At 52.6% G+C, this 25362-nt stretch overlaps 1 protein-coding gene across 2 annotated transcripts in view; it reads right to left on the minus strand.

Annotated features, from left to right (window-relative positions):
* The window catches only part of OSBPL10 (oxysterol binding protein like 10), a 302134-nt gene that overhangs the window by 117743 nt on the left and 159029 nt on the right, over positions 1–25362 (minus strand). Inside the window, exon 4 of one of the 2 annotated variants that reach the window (XM_062215700.1) lies at positions 24642–24833. The exons of the other annotated variant lie outside the window; for it this stretch is intronic. Coding sequence (XP_062071684.1) covers positions 24642–24833 — 192 coding nt within the window. The remainder of the gene's footprint in view (positions 1–24641; positions 24834–25362) is intronic. 2 annotated transcript variants of the gene reach the window in all.

The raw sequence follows: 25362 nt of genomic DNA on the forward strand, positions 1-25362 counted from the left end.
GGCAGGAGCCCCAGTGCAGCAGCAGGTTAAGTCTCGGCTTGGGACACCCGCATCTCAGATCCGAGTGCCTGGGACCATGTCACACCTCCACTTCCCATCCAGCCCCCTGTTCCTGGGAGGGCAGCAGAAGTCGGCCCAAGTACTTGAGCCCCTGACACCCACGTGGGAGACCCGGATGAAACTCCTGGCTTCAGCCTGGTCCAGCCCTGGCTGTTGCAGCCATGTGGGGAGTGAGCCAGTGGATGGAAGCTCTCGCTCAGGTCTTTCAAATCAGTAAAGAAATCTTTTTTAAAAAAGCATCTCTACTTTACAAAATAACGGAATTATGAGGACTCTATACTTCCCCAGCACCAAAGTGCCTGCAATTAAGTTCATACGCATGACAAACAGTAGTGTGAGGAACACTAAAAAAACCAACTTTTCCAAATACAAACAGGTCATGGGGGTGGCGCTGTGGTGTAGTGGGTAAGGCCACTGCCTGCAGTGCCAGCATCCCATATGGGCACCAGTTCGAGTCCCAGCTGTTCCATTTCTGATCCAGCTCTCTGCTGTGGCCTGGGAACGCAGAAGAGGGCCCAAGTCCTTGGGCCCCTGCACCCTCATGGGAGTCCCAGGGGAAGCTCCTGGCTCCAGATCGGCCCAGCTCCAGCCATTGCAGCCAACTGGGGAGTGAACCAGCGGATGGAGGGCCTCTCTCTCTGCCTCTCCTCCTCTCTCTGTGTAACTCTGACTTTTGAATAAATAAATTTATTAAAAAATACAAATAGGTCATGGATTTCATGCCCTCTACTCGTTTCCCCTTCACGTCAGCCCCCAGCAACCTCATCTCTATTGGCACTAGGGGCCAGCTGTCAGTGTCCCTGACTGCCAGTGTCCCTGGATGCCAGTCAGCAGGTGTCTCCGATGTTGTCAAATGCCCGGGTTCTCACAGTCAACCACTTCCTGGAACAGTGACACCGCCCTAGGAGGGCTTTCCCCTTCGCTTTCCCAACGAAGAAAAAGTCAGCTCCATCCCTGATCGTTTCAAGCAGTAACTGATAGAGCATCTTCTCCCGTCCTCCCACTGAGAACTCATTCCAGAAGGCTGACGAACACCGCCAACCATTTCAGGGCCAGCACAAAGTCGAGCTGAGCGCTGGGAACAAAGTTCAGGATTAGACTAACCCTCAGCACGGGGGTCAAGCAATGACCTCAACGGCTGCTAGCCAACAGACCCAACGAAACAACCTCACGCGAAAGTTTAACCTCCCCCTTCCCCGGGCCCAGGAGGAAAGACGAAGCTGACTCAGAGATAGTTCCATTTCTTGTCTACAATCTGTCAACCCTGTCAAAGGGCACACCTATTTTTTCTGCACCCATGGAGACATGTTAAACACACAATGTTCCTGTACGAGTTCTGAGGCAAGTCATTCTTTACTGCTTCTACAACACAATGTACCAGAAAGGTCAGCCAGGTGTGAGTCCAGCAACGTGACCACCGGTACGCGCTAGGCTGTAAAACGGGTGATTAGGGCGGGTATTCGGTGCAGAGGGTGAGGTGCCGCTAAGGACACGGGAATGCCTGGGTTTCAGCCCAGTTTTTTGTTTTTGTTTTTTTTTGACAGGCAGAGTGGACAGTGAGAGAGAGAGAGAGAGACACAGAGAGAGAGAGAGAGAGAGAGAGACAGAGAGGAGAAAGGTCTTCCTTCTTCCATTGGTTCACCCTCCAATGGCCGCTGCAGCCGGTGCACCACGCTGATCCAAAGCCAGGAGCCAGGTGCTTCCTCCTGGTCTCCCATGCGGGTGCAGGGCCCAAGGACTTGGGCCATCCTCCACTGCCTTCCTGGGCCACAGCAGAGAGCTGGACTGGAAGAGGAGCAACCGCAACAGAATCTGGCGCCCCGACCGGGACTAGAACCCGGTGTGCCGGCGCAGCAGGCAGAGGATTAGCCTAGTGAGCCTTGTCTGAGTCTTACCAGCTGTCTCACTACTCTCTTCTGGTGCAGGACCGAAGCAGGATCTGGGGTTGCATTTCCCTTCTTCCTTCATCTCCTCCATCGGGGATGCTCCCGGAGAACCCAGGCCAGTTATTTCCGAGACGTTCCTAGAATTTTCTAGACTGAGGTTATACGTACTTTTAGCAAGGATTCCCCAGAGAAGACGCTGTGTCTTCGATGTAGCACATCTGATGGTGCATCTGGCTATGACTCGGCACTGCTGGTGATGCTGGCCTCGATCGCCTGCTTACAGGGGTGTCCGCTGGGCTTCTCCACTGTAAAGAGCTACGTGCTCTTAGCGATAACTGAGCACCCTACAGGGAGGTCATTTGCAACTGTGCAAACATCCTGTTTCTCATGATGCTTCCAGCAGCCGCTCTGACCTACAACAGACATCACTGTGGTGTCTGCCCCGTGGTGATCTCCCAATTCTCTCCTTCCTTCCACGTTTCTTAACTGGAAATCTCCCATTACGAAAAGCCGTCCCCCTTCTCCCTACAGCCCATTTTGTTGTCTATTCAGTTGAACTGTGCGTATCTATTTGAATCTAAGGCTTAGATCCAATGCTATCAGCATCACGGGTTACAAACCCCAATGTTAACTCTGGTATTATCTCCATTTTTCAGAGTAGGGAATGAAAGCAGGGAGAGGTTTTTAAAAACCCCACCTGGGCTCGCTGAGCTGCTCAGTGGCAGAGATGCAAAGCCAGGCCCACTGACTCACAGGGTCCTTCATTAGCAAATGAGTTCCACTGGGTGAAACAAAGTGACGTCATTACCAATCAGCAAAGCAGCAGCAGGTGATCCACTTAGAAGAGGCGCACAAGACACCAGCACCTGCTCTCGCTGAAACACAGAACGGCTTCCTCCAAAACTGCCTGCCTTCTGGTTTGTAGGCAACCCTACAGGCCGAGCCCTTTTCCCCAAGGCGGACTCAACGCGAGGGCGCCTACCAAAGGCACTTCCTGCCGGCAAAGTGCTGGCCGCCGAGACCAAGGCGCCGCAACGTGAGTGATGCCAAGGAGGCCAAGAACGTTCACCTTTGTCAGACGTCACTGGACTTCACTTGCCCAGCTACGAAATCTGCTTTGGTCTGTAATTTATGCAAACCTTTTCAAGGGCCGTGCATCCTACTGTGTCTGCACAGCAGAAATGATTCAGATTTTAACTCAAACAAACAGCACAACCTCCAAGGGAAAAGTCTTACTTATATGTTTGCCTATCATATCTGACTTCGCTTCTTGTTCAACATTATGGACAAAATTCTTAGTAATTATATTACTAACTTAGAAGGTATTCAGGGTCTGATTATTACTCTCAGCTTCAAGACGAATCTCCTACCCACACTTCAGATGAACTGGCACGGGCTTAGTTTCTTCAAAAATGAACTATTCGGAGAGCAGGGGTTCAGTCTCGCAATGAAGGTGTCCACGTCCCACAGCACAGTGCCTACCCGAATTTCAGCTCCTGCCTCTGGCTTCCCAGAGCAGTCCCTGGGAGGCCACAGCTGATAGTTCCAGTGTTGGAGTCCCAGCCAGCCACCTGTAGTCACGGGTTGAGTTTCTGGTCCCTAGCTCTGCCCTTGGGGCTCACCCCAGCCATTGCAGGCATCTGGGAAGAGAGCTAGTACACAGGGTCTCCCTGTCTCTTTGCCTTTCTCTCTCTCAAATAAATAAAATTTCCCCAAGATGCTATGATTCCATATTCCATTCTATAGATTCTCAAAAATCCACTTTTAAAAAGGAAATAAAAATGACCATACAGGCCGGTGCCATGGCTTAACAGGCTAATCCTCCGCCTTGCAGCACCGGCACACCAGGTTCTAGTCCCGGTTGGGGCGCCGGATTCTATCCCGGTTGCCCCTCTTCCAGGCCAGCTCTCTGCTATGGCCCGGGAAGGCAGTGGAGGATGGCCCAAGTGCTTGGGCCCTGCACCCGCATGGGAGACCAGGAGAAGTACCTGGCTCCTGGCTTCGGATCAGCGCAATGCACCGGCCGCGGCGGCCATTGGAGGGTGAACCAACGGCAAAAAGGAAGACCTTTCTCTCTCTCTCTGTCTCTCTCTCTCTCACTATCCACTCTGCCTGTCAAAAAAAAAAAAAAAAAAAAAACAATGACCATGCAAGTTGTTTCATACAAGGCATTCCACACCCCTTGGTTAGGAGGGGTCTAAATTCCCAACCTGCCAAGACACAGTGCATCACCTCTCTCTGCCCCGCATTCCTGTCACTTTATTTACACAGTGGCCCAGTTTGTTTTTATTTGAAAGGCAGAGTGATAGGGAAAGAGACAGAGAGGCCTTCCATCTGCAGGTTCACTCCCCATATGGCTGCAATGGCAGGGCCCAGCCAAGGCCAGGCCAAAACCAGCTGCGTGGAACTCCATCCAGGTCTCCCACGTGGGTGGCAGGGGACTAAGTACCTGGGCCATCATCTGCTGTTTTTCCAGGTGCGTTAGAGGGAGCTGGGTTGGAAGCGGAGCAGCCAGGACTTGAACCGGCACTCACGTGGAATGCTGGCATTGCCAGCAGCAGCTTGACCAGCTGCGCTACAGCGCCAGCCCCCAGTTTCCTTCTAGATACTCACGGTGCTTCGTGTGGAAGGCAACTTCCATCACGAGCTGAAGGCTGGCTAGTTAACGCACTCTCTCGCCTCTGCTCAGCTATGCGGTCATGCACAGTGCTGGTTACATAACTCGCAAGGACTAATGAGCGGGTGTTCTCTCCCGAACATGTCCATCTAACAAACTGAGCCCCCCTGCACGTAGAGCTAAGACACCAAGAGCAAGAACCCATGTTGACACACACAGGCGACCCACCTGTGGTCTGGCCTCAGCCCGACAGCTCGGCCACTGCACAGCTCTGCCTGCAAGGTGCAAAACTATGTCCCCCACAGCCCCTCCCAGAGCCCCCAGCAGGAGGGGGCCAGCTCTTCCCCAAGGGGGTCACGCGCCTCCGAGACAGGAGAGGATGGGGCAGCATTTCCTACCCGCACTCTGGCCTCTCTCCAGGAATCCTCCAGTGAGCTTCTCACTACGTGCATTGCCTGTTGAAGATGCCCAGGTGCTCTTTGCATACAAGGCGCCAGGCACCTTGCCCGGGACCATGCACCTGCTAACCGACACATCCAAGGACTGAACCCTGGAGGTCTGGCTACGGACCATGAGTGCGTGGCCACCACACATCCTGCCAAGGCCCCTGGCTTCGCTCCCTTGCCTGTCCCTGGAGCCCCTGCTCCAAGCCTCACCCATAGAAAAGTAAGAGGCACTGAAGAATACTTAAGTGACAAGAAGTTATGAGGCAATGTTGTGGCCCAGTGGGTTAAGCCACTGCTTGCCAACTCCAGCATCCCACATCAGAGCACCAGTTCGAGTCCCGGCTGCTCCACTCTTGATCCAGCTCCCTGCCAATGCGCCTGGGAAAGCAGCAGAAGATGGCCCACGTGCTTGGGCCTCTGCACCCACGTGGGAGACCCAGACTGAGTTCTGGATTCCTGGCTCTGGCCTGGCCCGGCCCCCAGGCTGTTGATATGGAGAGTTTCGCTGGGTCTGGGGCTCTCTGCCTTTTAAATAAATAATTTCTTAAAAATGAGAAATCACTGAAGAGTTTGAACACAGGCACTGGGCCATGCTATGAGGATGTATCATCACCTCTCTTTTGTAGAAAGAGATTGGGAGGGAGTTTACAGAGCACAAAGAAGGTGACACAGTGCCCATTTCCACTCTGATTCTCTCACCCGAGTGACAAGCTCAATGCCCAAGTCTCACCCAAGCTCAGACACCTGGAACCAGTGGACCCCGGGAGAAAGAGTCCTTGTACTTTCCCAAGAGGGGAGTCACGCCCACTCTCCCCTCCTCCACCCAGCAGGCTTGACACGGAAGGGGATGTTTCACCCAAACGCTACCCTGCCCAGGCCTGGGCCCACAAGGAGAGCTGGTGGCCAGGAGAGGCTGCCAGGGAAGCCGAGACCCCGTCAGGTGTCAAGTTCAGAGGCTGTCATCCCAAAGTACACCCAGTTGCCTTGGCAACAGCATCTCTAGCAACGGTGATAAATTACCTTGCTGCCTAACAAATTCAGACCATGTCTTAAATCATCCGTGTCCTAGAAATAATAGGAGGACAAGCGAATACCAAGCAGGGGACCGAGAGGACAACTCAGTTCCTAAGTTTTCCCTGAGTCCCCAGGGCTGGGGGAGGAGAAGCTAGTGTGGACAAAACCACAAATTAAACAGAAAGGAACAATGCAGAGTAAGAAAGCGACACTTGACAGTAACTGCATATCTTCCTGAGCACTCCAACTAATTCATCACCTTGCTCTGTATCCCGCCCCGTGCACCCAACACGCGCTCATCATTGGATCTACGTCCTGTCGGTTCCACTAGACGTCAGCCCTCCTGGCTCCAGGGGCTTCAATTCTCTCCATTTCCCACTGGGTCCCCAAAGCTGGACTCCTGCCCGGGACATGTGCAGGCCTGCACTAATATTTACCAAACGAACCATCTGACAGATCCTGCAGACTCTGTCAAGCAACATACACAGGGAGACATCAGAGTTCCCAGAAAACAGAGCTGTAAGTTGATTCGTGTGAAGACTTTTGAAATCCAGGCCTAACTTAAAGCACTTTCTAGGAGCTTTTTGAAATATCCTATCAACATACATACACGTAAGTATCATTTCATACTTCATAGGAAAACTAAGTATTTTCAGGGGAAGGCATTTAGCCTAGCAGTGGACATACCCACGTCCCACAGCAAGTACCTCGTCTGATTTCCTGCTGTGGCTCCCGACTCCAGCTTTTCCTCCAACACAGGCCCTGGGAAGCAACAGTGAGGGCTCGCAGCACTGGGTTTCTGCCACCCACAAAGGAGACCAGGCTTGAGTCCTGGGCTTCGGCCCCAGCCGCAGCCACAGCCCCAGGCGTCACAGGCGTTCAGGGAGGAAGCCAGCAGATGGGGCTCATCGTCTCTCCTGTCTCTGCCTCTCAAATGTTTTAAAAATTAAAAAATCAATTTTGAGGGCTGGTGCTGTGGCGCAGCGGGTAAAATTACTGCCTGCAATGCCGGGATCCCATATGGATGCTGGTTCAAGTCCCGGCAACTCCACTTCTGATCCAGCTCCCTGCTATGGCCTCAGAAAGCAGTGGAAGATGACCCAGGCGCTTGGGCCCATGTGAGAGACCTGGAAGAAGCTCCTGGCTTTGGATCAGCCCGGCTCTGGCCATTGTGGCCATTTGGGGAGTGAACCAGCTGGTAGAAAATATTTCTCCGTCTCTCCCTCTGTCTGTAACTCTACCTCTCAAATAAATATAATCTTTAAAAAATCATTTTTAAAAAATCATTTCCTGCCAGAAATAAGACGAAGACAAGAATGATCATAACCAGCACCACTATTTAATGTTACTTTGAACATTATGGCCAACACAATCAGAAGAAATCTGACATAAAACAAGTGAGGGGGCAATAAGATTACATACCTCAAAAACCCAATGGAATAGGGAGAGGAACTACAGCCAACAGTAACAGAACATATTTGATTTGGGGGAAAAGTCAACCTACTGAAAACAGCCTATGTGCAAGTCACACAATATAAGGGAGCAAGTCCCACCTGCACCAGCATCAAAAGGCTATGATACTAAGCAAATGCAAGAAATATGCAGGATCCGGAAGCCAGAAAACGCTCCAGAGGTACACAAAAGAACCCTGCAGTTCAAAGATGTATAATCTCGCCTAACGCGTCATCTGTCTACAGGTGTCTGTCTATAGGCAGACATGGACCCTCGAGAGCTGGTCTCCCACGCACCTGTTCACAATGCAAAAATCCGTTCTGTTTAAGGACAGCCAGTTAATAGGGCAGCCACCCCTGAACAAAAGTGACAGCCAATCCCACACGACCCGGTTATTACAGCCGACAGCTAACACCCTGGGAGGTGTCTCCCCCACAGCCTGAACTCCGGTTCTGAACTCTCGTCATCCGTATATGGCAAACACAGTTTGCTACACCCGTTGGGTCCCCGAGGTGGTCTGTAACTTCTTCCTAGAGTCTCAGACGGAGGGAGCTGTGTGATTATGAAGCATTCCCGCTGTGATTCGTGCAGAGATGTTAGCGAGTCCAAATAACGCACCTCCGTGTGATCATTTCTCTGTCAGTGATAAATCCTCAGCTCACCTTCCCATCTCTTGAGTCTTAAGCTCATGGACATTTATGTCGAATGGATGCGGGCACACTTTCACGATCGGCAGAGCAGAGAACTGATTTCCCCAACAGGTCAGCAGGACAAGAATTTTTATGCTAGACATTTTTTAAAAATTGTGCTAAAATGTTGCAAATTCCATTTGTTGACGATTCCTAGTCCATACGGGCATAAAGCACATTGGAAGAGATTGGGAGCTCTCCAATATAAACAGTAGGAAATACCTAAGAGATCTCTGAAAATAAAAACACATGACTGTGTACGCTCTGGCACTGGGGAGCATCGGCCGGGGAGGCTGAAAGTAGCCACAGGGAAGAGAAGCCCCAGAAGGTCCTTTGCACGGTGACATTGGGAGCTGGTGCCACATCCGGGGCCCTCACTGCCCAGGTGGGAACAAAGGTCACAGGGCTCAGGGGCCCAGAACGCGGTCCCAACCCGTCACGTGTTATTCACCCAGCGTCTCGGGCCCAGGCAGGATTGCTTTGCCATCATAAAATGCCACGTGACAAAGCGTGATGCCAACGCAGGCTACAACAAGGCTAGCTCCCTGCTGCTGCCTCTCACACCATGGAGAAGCCAGAGGACACAGGGCCATCAGGGGTCTGCGGCCAGTGCTCAGAGTGCCGCACCTGCTCACAGAGGCAAAATGCAGGGGTAGGGGGACGTGGAGCACTGCTGCTCCCCACTCCCGTGACCCTGAGCCCACGTCTCAAGCCCCTCACTCTCAGCGTCCTTCTGCAGACAACATGAAGGAAGTCTGGCCCACGGTGCCAGGGTCTGGGGGATGCACTGGTTTTCACTGAGCAAGCCCTCTTCCAGGTCTGCACACGCGTGCTGATGTCCATGGTCCCAGCCAAGAGTCACGGGCAGAGTAAGATGGCACTGAGCACCACCACTGCCCGAGGCTTTGCAATGCCTGAGCCAGAACCTGGGTGAGCCAGCCAGCTTCTGCCGGCCAATCTCTCCTCCAAGTCTCTCTGACTCCAGGACAAAGGTTAGAGAAGGCAGGAGAGGCCTGGGAGGCAGCACAGACTCCCCACCCCGGCCCGAGCCCGACTAGCTCCAGCAGGTCCAGAGTTCCCCCAGCGGCCATGGAGGGCGCAGACCCCAGCAGCGAGGGCTCCCCAACAAGCACGCCCGAGAGCCTGCAGCACACGCGGCACCACGCGGCAGCTCTTTGTGCTGAGCTACAAGCACCAAGTCAAAATGCAGAAGACTCCACTTCACGTGCTGTGACATCAGAGGACTCCAGACAGGTCTGTGCCGAGCTGTGTCATCCAAGTTCAAGTCCGACAGATTCTGAGAACATGAACTTGTTCACAGACATCATCAGTCAGGAACACATTACAGCACTGGCCTCGGGTGGCCCCTCGGTGCAGTAGCCGGTGGTGTGATAGCAGAGACAAAGACACAGACATCGAAGGAGCCAGCAGTGGGAGTGGTGGAGCCACACGGCCAAGAAACGACCCGGGAATGCCGGGAATCACAGCACGGGAGACACTCCGCCTGCCAACTCCCAGGAGGAACCATCCGTGCCAGACCACCGGCTCCCAGAACCATCAAAGAGCAGGTGCCTACTGTTCTCAGCCTGCCGGCCCTGGTGCTTTATCAAGGCTGCTCTGAGCAAAGAGTACAGGACCAAGACCCTGGGAGCCGAAGGCCAAGAAAGGGAAATGGCTGTTGGGGCTACACTAACACACGTGGCGCAGAGACAGCTGGGGCAGATCTGGTAGGTTAAAGGAGGCCTCAAGTTCTTTGTTGCTTTACCCACTGCTGGGGGGGTTGTGGTGGGGGGTGGGTCTCCAACCCCTCCTCTTGAATCTGCAAAGATTCTGACTTTTCTATGAGACATACAATATGTCACAAGTGACACTGGCCCGGTTTCCAGGCCCGGGGTCTAAGAGATGAACTAGTTCTACTTCATACGCCCAGAACAGCTGTTCTTGGAGTCCTGAGTTGCGGCATAAGAGATCTGAAGCTGGGGCAGGCGTCGTGGTGACAACAAGTTAAGCCATCGAGGGACTCTGGCACCTGGTATTGGTGCTTGCCGGAGTCCCAGCTGCTCCCCTTCTCATCCAGCTTCCTGCCAATGCACCTGGGAGGCAGCAGGGGATGGCTCAAGTGCTTGGGCCCCTGCACCCAAGTGGAAGACCGAATGGAGTTCCTGGCTTCATCCTGGCCCAGCCCTGGCTATTGCAGGCATTTGGGGAGTGAGCCAACCGATGGAAAATCTCTCTTGCCCTCTTTTTCCCTCACTCTGACTCTCAAATAAACAAGTCTTTCAAAAGAGAAATCTGAAGCCACCACACTGAGATCGCATTTGGAGAGGTCCTGAGACAACATGAAGACAGGGAGAAGCCAGGTCAGCCTGCCTTCCCACAATCCCTCAGGCAGCCCCAGACACCCCACAGTAGCCCGAGTGGGTGGCCACGACTGCTCATCCCCAAGCCAAACCAATGACAGCAGCCATGCCAAGCTGGCAAGTCTGGGGCTGCTTTGTTCGACAGCAAGAAGTAATCAAGGCAGCCTGTGAGGCACAGCATCTCCTACAAGAGCAGGAGTTGAAGATGTTGCACCCGGGAGAAATTCAGATCAGCAGCAGAGGGGTGGAGAGATGGCTGGTCACAGGGACCATCAGACAGTTCACCTGCACCTGTGCACCGCCCAGGTGTCTGACAACCACAGAGAGGGGATGCATGGACGCACCAGCCCACACTGAAAGCAGCCCGAGGCGATCGCGCTGTGGATGAGCGAGGATCTCAGTCGAACCCTGCAAGACCAGAACGAGCACCTGGAGCAAACTCTGGCATCCTCCAAGCTCAGATCAGGAAACACGGGGACCACGGGTGGCCTGCGCGCCTCAGGGGGAACCTGGCTGACCTCTCCGTGTGCACACACTCAACACCCAAGAAATAAAACACGCCTCCGCGCACCTATAGAAAGGGTCCTTGAACTGCCCTGCGAGGTTAAGAGCCACGGCAGAACAGCCTCTCCTGTCACAGGCCCACCGTTGGAACCGTGAGTGTTCCGAGGTCCAGAGAGAAGGGATGCACTGACGTGCAGCGACATTTTAATCCTGCAGGACACAAACCCCGTCCAGGGCGGACGCTGAAGCCAGGCCAGTCCTCCGGGGCTCGCAGGACGGGGGGTGCACGGAAAGCACAGGGGGCTGTGCTGTTCACTACCGCAGCCCCCAGTAACTGCCACGGGGAACCGACGGCCTGGGCAAGGGTCCTTCCATCCCCGACAACAAGGGCAGCTCTGGCCCGCAGAGAGGGTGCCCCAACCCAGCCCGGGGGATGGTTTGATGGGTGGTGGGCAGGCTCCCTCAGCTCTCCAGAGTCCAGCTCGGGGACACACACAGACTAGCAAACGCAATCTGAGTGCCCTGGGTGCGAGCTCCCAGGGAACCGGCCACAGTTCATTGCAGATGGCAACTGGGCAGGGCCACAGTGCCACACATTTGGTCAAACATTATTATAGACTCTTCTGTGAGGGTGTTCTGGGAGGAGTTCAGTACTTACTTAAAGATTGATTTACTCGAAAGGCAGAGCTACAGAGAGAAAGAGAGGTCTTCCATCCACTGGTTCACTCTCCACATGGCCCCAATGGCCCACACTGGGCCAGGCCAAAGCCAGGAGCCTGGAGTTCCATCCGGGTCTCCCACATGGGTGGAAGGGGTCCAAGCACGTGGGCTGTCATCTGCTGCTTTCCCAGACACACTAGCAGGGTGCTGGGGCGCCAGCATTGCGGGTGGTGGCTTAACCCCCCGGCCTCAGCGCTGGCCCCGAGTGGCCCTTGGATAAAGCATATGGGCTCATCCTCCTGCGGTGGGCCTCTGCCATCAGCCGGAGGCCTGAGTGGAGCGAGAGACGACCTCCCCCAAGGATGAGGAAGTCCTTCTGCACATACCCTTGACCGTGAACTGCAGCATCATCGCCTCGTCCCTGGGTCTGCAGCCCGCCAGCCCGAGCCACCCACATCAGACCTGGCAACATCCACACTGCAGCAATCAATTCCTTAGAATCAGACCATGGACCTCTCCCCGGGCGGGTACTTAGAGATCATGAAAAATGCAATTAGAAGAGGAGTTTATTTTGGGGCAAAAATTTTCAAACCTATGCATAATTTTTCACACTATGCATTTTCCATGAACTTTGTGAAAACTCCTCGCAGGCATGAATTTCAAACTGTGTACCAAAATAAATGTCGTTTAATTCCATTTTCCAAAAACTTTTTCCCAGGATCCTCATGTGCCTGCAGCACACACACACCTCCTCCTGGCTCTGTTCCCCTGGGGAAAGTCTGACAATGCCACGGCAATTGCTGGGGCCTCGCACCGCCTCCAGGAGCCCCACTAGCTTGTGGTTTAGCTGCCAACTAAGGTAGCACCTAACTCCCACTAACCACGCTCCCCGAGCCTCTGGCAGCCTCTGCCCACTGCTCCATTGTCCCTGCCTGCCTCCCAGTCACATTCCCAGATGGGCAGTTAGTCCCACACTGCCCAAGAAGTTGCCCCGAGGGGTGCACCTACTGGACATCACCTCGAGTCCCTTGGCCAGGCTGAAAGACACGGCCGACAACTGGCCTGGTCAGCTCTGGTCTGGCTGGTGCCATCACACGAGGTACACAACCCGAAGAGCTGGTCACAGCTTTGCTCAAGTTCTTAGTTCAAGACCGACTAGGTGGCATGACCACAAGGCATGCCCAGGCCCCATACACACTGGCCCGCTAGCCAGGGATCCCACATTTGGTCCAGCCCATGGGTGCTGGGCTTGATTACCTGGGGTAGTTACAACACAGTACACAGCGTACGTGGCAGGGAGCGTGGCTCCCGGGCTCAGCTGAGTCTCTGTGGGAGCCGGAGCTCTGTCTGCCCAAGGAGTCGGGGCTGGAAGACTGCTCTGTGGTGGCTGGCAGGGCGGCAACAGCAGCATCGTGGCATCTCTGTCCCTCAAGCATCACCATGGCACATCTGGCTCAAGAACCTGCCCTGTGCCACACCCCACAGGGCACTGTCGCTGTCACTTGTCGTCAGGATAAGAAGTCACAACAGTTCTGCTTTGCAACCTGGGACACCACGCGACTCGCCAGGTTCCAGTGAGGTCACCACTGTTTCTAATAAAAACGCTGCGCTCAGGTGGCTCATTCAGGAGAGGGCACCCACCTGTCCTACGGGGCCACTACACACACCGGGGGGCACAGGAGTCAGGCATGGCTGCAGGGGAGCTGGGATAGCCATGGCCCTGGTGGCCACCGTCCCCCGAGCTCCCAGCACAAGCACGGGCTCCACATACGTGGTGTCTGGTCATCCATGTGGGCTCTGGAGTCCACTTCCTCAGCCACGTGTGACCTCTGGTGACGTCATCCCCGGGCACTGCCTCATACAGGACTCTAGATGATTCTGCCGATGTGCATCGTCAGCTGACTTTCAGCAGGAGCCCCCCTGCAGAACCCCCAGTGGGGCCAATTCCACGGAGAGGCCGGCTGAGAGAGCTGAGGGGCCCCTGGGGAGAGCGGTCTGCCCCGCGGATGCCACACCTGCCTAGGAAGCTACCGCAGCTGTGTAAGCCCGAGTACCCAGGAGCATAGGATGCGCACTCGGAGACCCACAGGAGACGCCGGGATCCACAGGGAGGACTGAACCCCCCGGCTTCTCCTACCTGGCCCCCAGCACTGCTGAACAGCGCAAGGCTTCATCTGTCCTCCCACGGGCTACGTCCCGGTGCCGCCACTGCTTCCCTACTCCGCACCGTGGGGCCACTAGGAAGTCAAACAAGAGCCACCTGAACACAAGCACAATCTGATCTGATAACCAGGACAGCTGTTAAGTGACTAACGGGCTGGCGCTGGCTGGACCAAAGGACGATGCCAACGCCAGTGGGATGGAGGAAGGCGGCCTGGGATTCTGTCACCCAGAAGAGCACGCAATTGAGGACTTCTGCACTGCGTCTGGAAATCTCCCACGTCATCGTCTCGGACCAACGCTGACCAGGAGCAACTGAAGCTCACCCCACACTACAGCATCCTTCCCCTAAGGCAGCAGCTGGGGAGGCGAGGGAGCGATGGGGACCGGTCCCGGGACGCTGCCTCTCAAACAGTGCTCTCGGGACTGACAGGTGTTCCTCGGACCACACCAAAGTTTAAAATTCCAGACGCAGAGGCCGAGACGGGACCACAGCGGTGGCCGTAGGTCCAGTCTCCCAGCCAACTTGCTTCCTATCGGCAAACGCCCACTGTCCTACAGACACAAAGCCTCGCTTTCACCCGTTTTTACCCAGTAAGCATCTCCCTGGTCCTTATTTGCAAACACTCTACTGCTTTAAAAACCATTTAGCAACCACTGCAGTTGACGAAGCCCACGTGACGATTTGTGAAAGCCGAGGTGTGGAGCTGACTTCCGTTGGGAGATGACAAATCGCTGCTAAAAATACCTGCCGCGGTGACTTGCGAACGGTTAGGTTACTCAGTGCGCACGAGAATTAACACAGCATTGTTTCGTGTGTGCTCTCCACACTAACTGTGGTTTCCCTGGTGATGGCGCGGTCTGTATTCCAGGCTGCCCGGACAGATGCCTCCCTTACAATCGATCATCTCATAGCATGCATCAGGGTGATGGTTTACAGCTACTGCTTCCATAGCGAAGGCTGTGCATGAATCGAGGTTTCTAACCAGGCATTTACTACGTCCGTGTGCACGGGGGATCAAACGCAATCGGCCTGAAGGAAGAGAATATGGGGCAATCAATGTGCATTTATAAAGGTGGCGACTTAATTAAAGGACCTTCCCTAAGGATGTGCATTAAGTAAACATGACATTGCAAGTGCATGAAGCGAACAACTCGCATGGCTGACCTACAGAAGCACACGTGTCCTCCGCCACATACCATCCCCTGTATAAACCGGTTGTTTAAAACCACATTCAATCACACAGTCTCCGGACAGCCTTTCTAAGCCAGGGCAAACCAGTACAATGGTCAGCTCAGACTTCAAGGCGGCGCATGCCCGGAAGCCAAATATGTAATACGGAAGTCCAAGAAAAGATTCGTCCTATGTCAGCGAGTTATCATCGGAAGTTTCATTACATCTCACATACGCGTCACACACCCCATTACAATTCCACAGCGTGATCGTCTCCCTCACCAAGCTACAGAACACTAAGTCCCCTTCTGGAATTAAGTAGATTTTCTTCCCCTCAAATGTCACAACTAAAAAAAGGATTCTGCACACGCGCACGCACACACACACACACACTACTAAGAACATGCATTAGGGCTTTTTTTTTTTTTTCCAGAAAGCATTTGGCAAATAAGAGTTTTCTAAAATTCACATTTCCCTTGCAGCAGGTGAATTTCTGGCTGTTTAAATACGTATGAGCCATGATGAAACCTGATAAAAACCAGATAAAACCCAAAATACAAGAAAAAGAAGGAAAATAGAACGAATATGATACATTTCTATTACCATATGCTTAAACAGTTGAGAAGTCAAATTAATTTTCCAAAGATTTATTTTTGGGGGACAGTATTGTGATGTGACCAATTAAGCTGCCACCTGCAGTGCCAGCATCTCATATGGGCACCTGTGCAAGTCTCGGCTGTTCCACTTCTGATCCAGCTCCGTAACACACCAAGCTTTAGCCTGGGCTAGCCCATTGTGGCCATCTGGGGAGTGAACCAGCAGATCAAAGATCTCTCCCTATCTAACTCTGCCTTTTTAAATAAATAAAATAAATTTTAAAAAATAATTATTTTTAAATTTATTTCAAAGAAGAAGAGACACACACACCCAGAGAGAGCGAGAGAGAGAGAGAGAGAGAGAGAGAGAACTTCCATCCGCTGGTTCACTCCCTAAATGGCTACAACAGCCAGCACTGTACCAGGTCCCCCATGTGGGTGCAGGGGCTCAAGAACTTGGGCCATTTTCCACCGCTTTCCTCAGGCAAGGTAGCAGTAAGCAGGATAGGAAGTGGAGCAGTCGGGACTCAAATCAATGTGCATATGGGATGCTGGCCTCACAGGTGGGGCTTTACCTGTTATGCCACAATGTCAGTCCCAGTTTTTAAACATAATGAGATGCCATCTGCAGAACCATTCCGGGGGCACATTCAGAGACTCAGAGCAGCCCCACGGCTCTCCAGATACACAGGAGAGGACCGAATGAGCACCCGACCACACTCAACCAATCACCTGGCTTCTCCTGTCTCATAACCGAGCCACACGGTTACCTAGGCAACCCTTGAATGCCTCCATGCTCCACTCTGGGTCCTTAGATCCACTTATTCAGCCAACATGCATAGCAATCGTGGTGGGGCTGGGATGGGTGAGGCTGAGTGAAGACGTGGCCTTGAAGATTCATCTCCAGGGTCTGGCACAGAGAACGGGCTCAGCACCTCCAAATGAATGGAACGTGAGTGAGCGGACACGCCCACACACTGGAGCAGCACCGACCACGAGAAATAGGATACGAGCCGCAGCCATAACCAGATTTTCTAGCAGGCACATTTTAAAGATGGTAGAGAGGAACAGGTGCCATGAATTCTCATGCGTCTCACGTAACGGAAGAGTTTGAGAAAACATCGTTTCCATGTGTTATCGGTGGTAAGAGACCTTATTTGTAAAAAAATAAATAAAGCCTTTGTAACCCATAAGCTGTACTTTGGAAATTTATATTCACTAAATTAAAAAAATATGAAATAAATAAATTAATTAATAAAAATAAAAATAAAAAAAGAGACCTTATTTGTGAGTATTTTTGCCTTCCTCTGTACCGAAGTCTGAAATGTGCTCTGCATCTGACATTCACAGCCCGTCTCCACTGGCAGCACCCACACTCCAAGATCCTGCCAGCCCCGTGTAGCTGGTGGCTCCCCTAGCACCGAGACACAGAACACCTCCATCACGGCAGGAAGTTCCAGGAACAGCGAGTGTAGAGCGGTGTGAGCACAGGGACGGGGCCGGGAGGGGCCTGGGGGGCAAGCGGAGGTGAGCGTGGGCAAGCGGAGGTGAGTCTGGGCAGGCCTCGTTTGCAGGCTGAAGAGCTCACCTCCTGCCCCCGTGACAGGTGAGGGTGTGAGAAGTTGGACCGGCTATAGGTAGGTAGGTCAGATGGGAGGCAGTTAGGTCCATTAACCACACTTAGTTCTTATCGAAACTAGACAGGACTGTAACCTCTGCCTTCTGATTAGCTGTCATTCTGCTCCTCCCCTGATTGGTGACATCTAGGTTTGATCTTCACAAAGGAACCAATCAGAGAGCCACCACCTCCTATATAAAAGGGCCGGGAGGTTTCTCACATTCAAAAACTCTTGCTTTGCTCACTGTCCCTGTCTGTGGAAGTTCCTCTTCAACATGAGAGCTGAGGTCACCCTCATCCTCATCCTCCCGCAACTCACAGACAGCGAAGCATCACAAAGGTCTGGGTCAGCGGCCGGCGTTGTGGCTCAGTGGTTTGGGCCACCACATCCAGCGTTGGCATCCCATATGGGCACCAGTCCACAGCCTGTCAGCGCCACTTCTGATCCAGCTCCCTGCTAATGTGCCTGGGAAAGCAGCAGAGGACGGCCCGAGCGCTTGGGCCCCTGCACCCATGTGAGAGACCCGGAAGAAGCTTCTGGCTCCAGCTTGGTGCAGCCCCGGCCATTATGGCCAACCAGCAGACGGAAGATCTTTCTCTGTAACTATGCCTTTCAAATAAATAAATCTAAAAAAAAAAAAATTGTTTGTTCTGCTTTTAACAGCAAGGAGGTGACATGATGTAATGCCATTGTTAAAGGAAGTGGATTCCTAGAGAAGAGAGGGGCATGAACTGGAAGCAGACAGACCACGGGCCTGTGCTGTAGCTCAGTGGGTTAAACTGCTGTCTGCAGCACCAGCATCCCATTTGGGCGCCAGTTCGAGTCCCGGTTGCTCCACTTCTGACCCAGCTCCCAGCTAATGCCCCTGGGTATGCAGCAGAAGATGGCCCAAGTGCTTGGGCCCCTGCCACCCACGTAGGACACGGAGATGAAGCTCCTGGCTTCAGCAGAGCCCAGCCCTGGACATTGCAGCCATTTGGGGAGTGAACAAGTGGATGGAACATCTCTGTGTGTCTTTCCTAGTCTCTCTGAAACTCCACATTTCAAATAAATAAATCTTAAAAAAAGACAGTAACAACAGACCAGTACTCACCACAGTAGACAGGCTGGGTTTAAATTTTTTTTTTTTTTTTGACAGGCAGAGTGGACAGTGAGAGAGAGACAGACAGAAAGGTCTTCCTTTTGCCGTTGGTTCACCCTCCAATGGCCGCCGCGGTAGGTGCGATGCGGCCGGTGCACCGCGCTGCTCCGATGGCAGGAGCCAGGTGCTTATCCTGGTCTCCCATGGGGTGCAGGGCCCAAGCACTTGGGCCATCCTCCACTGCACTCCCTGGCCACAGCAGAGAGCTGGCCTGGAAGAGGGGCAACCGGGACAGGATCGGTGCCCCGACCGGGACTAGAACCCGGTGTGCCGGCGCCGTAAGGCGGAGGATTAGCCTAGTGAGCCGCGGCGCCGGCTGGGTTTAAAGACACTTCTGAGGTGGTACCTTTCTCTGAAGGGAGGAGAGAACTTCCACTTTGACTATGACCTTGTCTAAATATGATCAGAGTCGGTGAACTCAAAAGGCTTCCATAGCCTTGGCAACTCTTGACAAGAGCCTAGGGAGATTACTGACACCATAAACAAGAGTGTCAATTTGTTAAGTCAACAACAGGAGTCACTGTGCACTTACTCCTCATGTAGGATCTCTGTCCTTAATGTGCTGTACATTGTGATTTAATGCTGTAACTAGTACTCAAACAGTATTTTACACTTTGTGTTTCTGTGTGGGTGCAAGCTGTTGAAATCTTTACTTAATATATACTAAACTGATCTTCTGTATATAAAGAGAATTGAAAATGAATCTTGATGTGAATGGAAGGGGAGAGGGAGCAGGAGAGGGGAGGGTTGCGGGTGGGAGGGAAGATATGGGGGGAGCCATTGTAATCCATAAGCTGTACTTTGGAAATTTATATTCATTAAATAAAAGTAAAAAAATAAATAAAATAAATAAAAAATAAAGACGCTTCTGTATCTGAGACCCAGTGGGACCAGACCGTTAGCCGAGCAGTCGGACAACTGCATCCCACATCGGAGGACCTGGGTTTGATTCGTAGCTCCAGCTTCCTGCCAATGGGCATCCGAGGAGGCAGCAGCGACGGCTCAAGTGATCGGGTCTCCACCAGCCACGTGGGAGACCTGCACTGAAATCCTGCTCCGGCCACTGGAGCGTGAACCAGCCCTGGGCCTCTCTGCCTACTTCTCCCTTTCAAGTCAACGTTTCTATTGTTTGAAGGATCATACGTCTGTTTAAAAAAACTTAAACAGAGTCACAAGCCAGGCTCAATCCACAGTGAACTCAGTCCAAGATTTTAAAAAAGTAATAAAAACTTGGAAAATGCAGTCCGTTTTCCATAAGACCTGGCTTATTCAATGCGGTATTGGCCTTTCCTTCCAGGATTCTACTGCTCTGGCGAGAGGCACCCCGTGTTTTATCACGATTGTCACTGTGCTTCAAAGATGTCCTTGCTAGGCAAAACAAAACATCCGTGATCGGATGTTGCTCCCCAAATTATATTTCTGAACCTGAATTTGCAGGTAAAATAGAAAATTCTGGGAACCACTGTCTTAAACAACCTTGAGTTAAGACAGACATAAGGCCCAATGTATGCATCTTATCCTGTGGCCTGAAAGTCTTATTTCACTTACATATGACCACGTGGGAAAAATGCTATCCAGGAGGCCTTCAAAAATGTCATGGGAAAATGTTTATTATGAAAAACCTACACATAGATTTCAAAATGGTCTTGCAGCAAATATAACCTTACACTTTAATTCCATCTTCCACAAACTTTTTGAAGTGCACTCCAACAGTAATTTAGTATTTTAAACGTACTTTTATTGGGAGTGAGCACTGGGCATAGATTTTTTTTTTTTTAATAAAGACTTATTTATTTGGAAGGGAGAGAGGAGAGACAGATCTTCCATCTACTGGTTCACTCCCAAATGGCCAACAGCCAGGACTGAGCCAAGTCAAAGCCTAGCGCTTCTTCCAGGTCTCCCACATGGGGACAGAGGCCCAAGGACTTGGGCCGTCCTCTGCTGCTTTCTCAGGCACATTAGCAGGGAGCTGGATTGGAAGAGGAGCAGCCGGGACTCAAGCTGGCTCCCATATGGGATGCCAGCGCTGCAAGCCAGGGCTTTAACCCGCTGAGCCACAGCGCCAGCCGCGGGCATGGAAATTAAGACAACAGTTGGGACACCACATCCTGTACTGATGCCAGCTCTGCTCCCGGTTCTAGTTTCCTGCTAACACAATGGCTCAAGGAGCTGCATCCCTGCCACCCACAGGAGGAATCCGGGCTGAGCCCCCAGCTCCTGAGCACCTGGGGAAGGAACCAGTGGACGGGAGCTGTCTGTCTCTGCCAACCTCTCTCAGCCTCTGAAATAAAGGAAAATCAGACGTGTTACTGTTTATTTATAGTCAATCCCATACTGTTCCGTGCTGGACCTCTGCTATTAGCAGGAACGGCTTAATCCAAGTTCACCATCGTCTTCCTAGCCCCAGTCCCATGGCTCCTTTCTCCCAGGAGACTGTTCCCAACAGGGAACTGATGGGTCAGCAGCAAGCGAGAGTTCTGTTGTATGTTTAGGTTTTATTGTACATTTTCAGATCACACCGAAAGCAAAACATGCCATACTCCCAACAATTCCAAACACCCCAACCAGTGCACTATCCCCAGTTCTGATTCCTTCATGGACAACATGCTCCTCCTCCTCCTCATCTCCGGCATCGCTGGCGACAACACCCCAGTTCCCCGGGACATCACCTGGTCTCAAGTCCCCCTCGCTCACACCCTCCTGCCGGGACTTCGGGCTCTGACCTTTGGTGTCTCAAGTCTCTATACTTTGGATGATCACCACTGAATCTTTTAAATTGCCCCATTATTCTCCCCATGCTGTGGCATCCCATTTAATATTTATTCTATTGCCTTTGGCTGGGCTATTTTTCTTTTATTCTTCCCATACTCAGGCACATCTGTCTTGTGTGCAATGATTTTCTCCAGTGCTTCAGTGGCCAGAATTTTATCTTCCCTGTACAGCTGGGATGAAAATGCTATTCCGTTTTCTTCTGGTTATTTTACAGATTAATACAGAGGGATCCAAAAGCAGAGATGCTGTGCTCTGAAATTAATACCTGCAGAACTTTCTGGCTTGAATGGCAATTGCTCAAGGTGTTCCTATCCACATCATAAAATGAGTGACGTCACAGAACAGCCACCCTTCCACAAATGGGAGTGAAGTGGACCTACTAGCTGACAACCGAGATGTCCCACTCCTCCGAGAGGGGCTTGGCACCCACAATTCTCTCAACTCCCATCTCGACAGTCTCACTTCAAGTTAATTTTTTAGGGGCCAGCATTGTAGTTTGCTGTGCTGAGCCACTGCTGGCAACAATCCCATATGCCAGTTTATGTTCCGCTGGTCCCCTTCTGATCCAGCTCCTGCTAACGTGCCTGGGAAAAGCAAGTAAAGGTGGCCTAAGTGTTTGGGCTCCTGCCACCCACATGGGAGACCCAGAAGAAGCTCCTGGTTTTGGCTTCAACCTGGCCCAGCTCTGGCCATTGTGGCTATCTGGGGGGAGAGAACCAGCAGATGGAAGATCTGTCTCTCCCTCTATTTCTTTCAAATAAATAAGTACTTTAAAATTTTTATTTTTAAAGAGTTATTTGAAAGGCAGAGGCAGAGAGAGAGAAAGAGAAAAAGAAAGAGAAAAGAGAAAGAGAGAGAGAGACTGACTTCCATCCACTGGTTCTCCCCAAATGGCTGCAATAACCAGAGCTGTGCCGATCTGAAGTCAGGAGCCAAGGGCTTCCTCTGGGTCTCCCATGCAGCTGCAGGGGCCCAAAGACTTGGGCCATCTGCTGCTACTTTCCCAGACCATAGCAGAGAGCTGGATCAGAAGTGGTGCACAGGCCGGCGCCGCGGCTCACTAGGCTAATCCTCCGCCTTGCGGCGCCGGCACACCGGGTTCTAGTCCCGGTCGGGGCGCCGGATTCTGTCCTGGTTGCCCCTCTTCCAGGCCAGCTCTCTGCTGTGGCCCGGGAGTGCAGTGGAGGATGGCCTAAGTGCTTGGGCCCTGCACCCCATGGGAGACCAGGAGAAGCACCTGGCTCCTGGCTTCGGATCAGCACGGTGCGCCGGCTGCAGTGGCCATTGGAAGGTGAACCAATGGTAAAAGAAGACCTTTCTCTCTGTCTCTCACTGTCCACTCTGCCTGTCAAAAAAAAACAAAGATGTATTGTAATAAAAAGAATTTTAGAAATACCTTGCACTGTCCACTGCCTGTGTTTAAGCCAACAGCCTCAGAGGACTTGTAAAATAATCTGCAATGTGGACTGCATAAAAGCTAACGACAGCCTTGGAGTGAGGTTGTGTAAACAGTCCTGCTGCGCGAACACCGACAAGGCATTGGCCGGCAGTAATAAAACGATGCCGTGTGTATCTTCTTTAAAACATCCTAGCAAGAAAGAAGAGTGGTGCAGGAAAACCCCAAGGCCCACACAAGGGCGCCAACTTCCAGCCCAGCAGTTCAGATGCCCTCGGTTCGCATCCCCACTCTGGCTCCCGATTCCAGCTTCCTACGAATGCGGGCTCAGAGGCAGGAGGACTGGCTTTAGTGACCGGGCTCCTGGCTCCAGCCCTGGCTCCAGCCCCGGCCTGGTCCCAGTGTTACGGGCAATCAGAGAGTGAACCAGCAGAGGAAAACCCCATCACTCGGTCTTCTCAAATTTTTAAAGACTTTAAAACATGAGGCCAGAACAACAGAAAGGTGAAAATGTTGAAGTTGGGTGATGGGTACAGGGTTACTTTATACTATTTTTTTGGTATCCTTTAAATTTTTTCATAATACAGGGTTTTGCAAGTGTGACATGAAAAACAAAGATACATCGTCACTGATTTCAACCCATGAAAGAAAATCAAATGAAGTCACTTTTCTCCTTTTTCTTTTCTTTTTTTTTTTTTTTTGCACATCAAGGTTACTATTTTGAGGTATGAATCCTACCTGAGAATTAACACAGAATCCTGAATCCATGCCTTTTCTTGAACATGCAATTCAAAGTATGTACAGGAAAAAAAAAAAATCCAACAAGAACAAAAACGTGTTGCATGTGCATCCAGGAGCACACCAAGAGTGACAGCCGACAGAGCACTGGCAGGCTGCGACACTTAGGAAGTGAAACCGGATCCAAGCCGCCAGCCCGAGAGCCCCACGCGTCCGTGTGGCACAGAGGAAGGGCTCTTTGTCCTACCTCGGAGGACACCAAGTCAGTCTGTCCACAGTCAGCTTCCAGACCCCAGCACCCAACAGAGCTCAGGCAGCCAGACCAACGCCACCTGCCCTCGGCAACAGTGGCAGGTGATGTGCACAGTAATGTAACGACCTCAGGACCCAAAATGACGGTTTCCCAGTGCTATCAAGGTAAGAATAGGGCCGGCAGCTGGCCTAGAAGTTAAGATACCTGTGTTCTACAGTCGACGACCTGGTTTCAACTCCCAGCTCCGGCTCCTGACTCCAGCTTCCTGCTATAACAGCAGTGATGGCTCAACGGACTGAGTTCCTGCGACCCACGTGACAGATCTGGGCCGAGTTCCTGACTCCCGATTCAGCCAAGGCTTTGCTCGCATTTTCAGAATGAACCAGCATACGGGGTCCATCTATCTCGCTCGCATGCTCTCCCCCCACCCCTGCATCTGTCTCACTGCCTAGCACATAAACAAAAAGCGACTTACGTCACTCAGCACAATTAAAGGGCTCTCCAGGACACGCTCTCAGCTGGCAAAGCTGTCTTGTTTCCACTGTACACATGCAGATGAGGCTGGGGGCTGTTAAAAACACTTGCTCCTTGGCAACAGACTGCAAAAGCCCAACTTCCTCTTCACTGCCCACCACCTGTGTGCAGGGAGACTCTGATGGGAGGCAGGGGGCAAACCCTCCACCAGACACATTAACCAGGGTGGGGCAGAGGGGAAACCGGCCTTGGACCCAACAGTTCCTGGGTTTCCCGCTCCTGAGGCACATCCTGATTCCCCAGTATCTTACACGGCTGCGTCTTCGCCCTGAGTGCAGAGGCTCTCATGGACGGACGGTGCTCCCACCGATACCCGTGTTTCTGTGGGCACGCCCTCTCTGCCTGCTGAGCCCCACAGAGGCCTCCCGACAAAACCTCCCAGCTTAACTTTAACAGAAACAGGCACCATTTTCAAACGGGGAGGGAGCATCACGCTGGGCAGCCAGGAGGTTTGCTGCCGGTCCCCTCTCTTCGTAAACCAAGAAGGTGGGCAGAACAGGGCTCAGCGGCCCAGCAGGCACAGCCCCCGACTCCCGGGGGGAACTGGGTGGGGGCGCAGAGCAAGCCTACCTCTCTGACTTCGTGGAGCTGGCCGGGGTACTGACTCTTGGTTCTCCGGGCGGCTGCAGGCGACTTGTGATGCGTGATTGTGACAACACCGGGGGCCCCCAGACTGAGGTGTCTCTGGCTACAGGGAGACGCAGAATTGGGTGTTCCGTGGGGGAGCAAAGTGAGACTTCGGCTTCGGGAGCTTGGAGTACTCTAGAATAAGCAACAGGGGTCAAACTCAACAACTGACCTGCAGAACACGACTAAGCGCTGGCTTCTCTGGACTGGGGACCTCCTCCTCCTTCCCCGCCCTCCGCTGTGAGGGATGAAGGCACGGGGCAGCTTGCAACATCGCCACGTGCCCAAATCCCAGGTCCTGGCTAGACAAAGACGATTCCCAGTAGCTGTCCTCCTGGGCCGTGTCTCCATCCTACTGTAGCAGTATGAGCAGCCCTTCAAAACACCCCCCCACACACACACACACACACACCATGGCCTGACTCACCGCTGTCCTTGCCAGGATGCCCCTCCCCTCCCCCGGCGACCCTCTGCCCACCCTCCGACACTAGTGGGGGAAGCACCTGCCTGGTGTTCTCATTCCATTGCCTGAGGTCAGCTTTACTGTCCAGGGCTCTCCCGGGAGATCCTTTCACACTCATCTCTGTACCCCGATACCTGGCACTTAGCAATCGCTGCATTTACTGTGGGCTGGGCACACGCTCGCTGAGCGAACGAGCGAGCT

This window comes from Lepus europaeus, chromosome 2, assembly GCF_033115175.1.
Source record: "Lepus europaeus isolate LE1 chromosome 2, mLepTim1.pri, whole genome shotgun sequence".
Classification (NCBI taxonomy): Eukaryota; Metazoa; Chordata; class Mammalia; order Lagomorpha; family Leporidae; genus Lepus; species Lepus europaeus.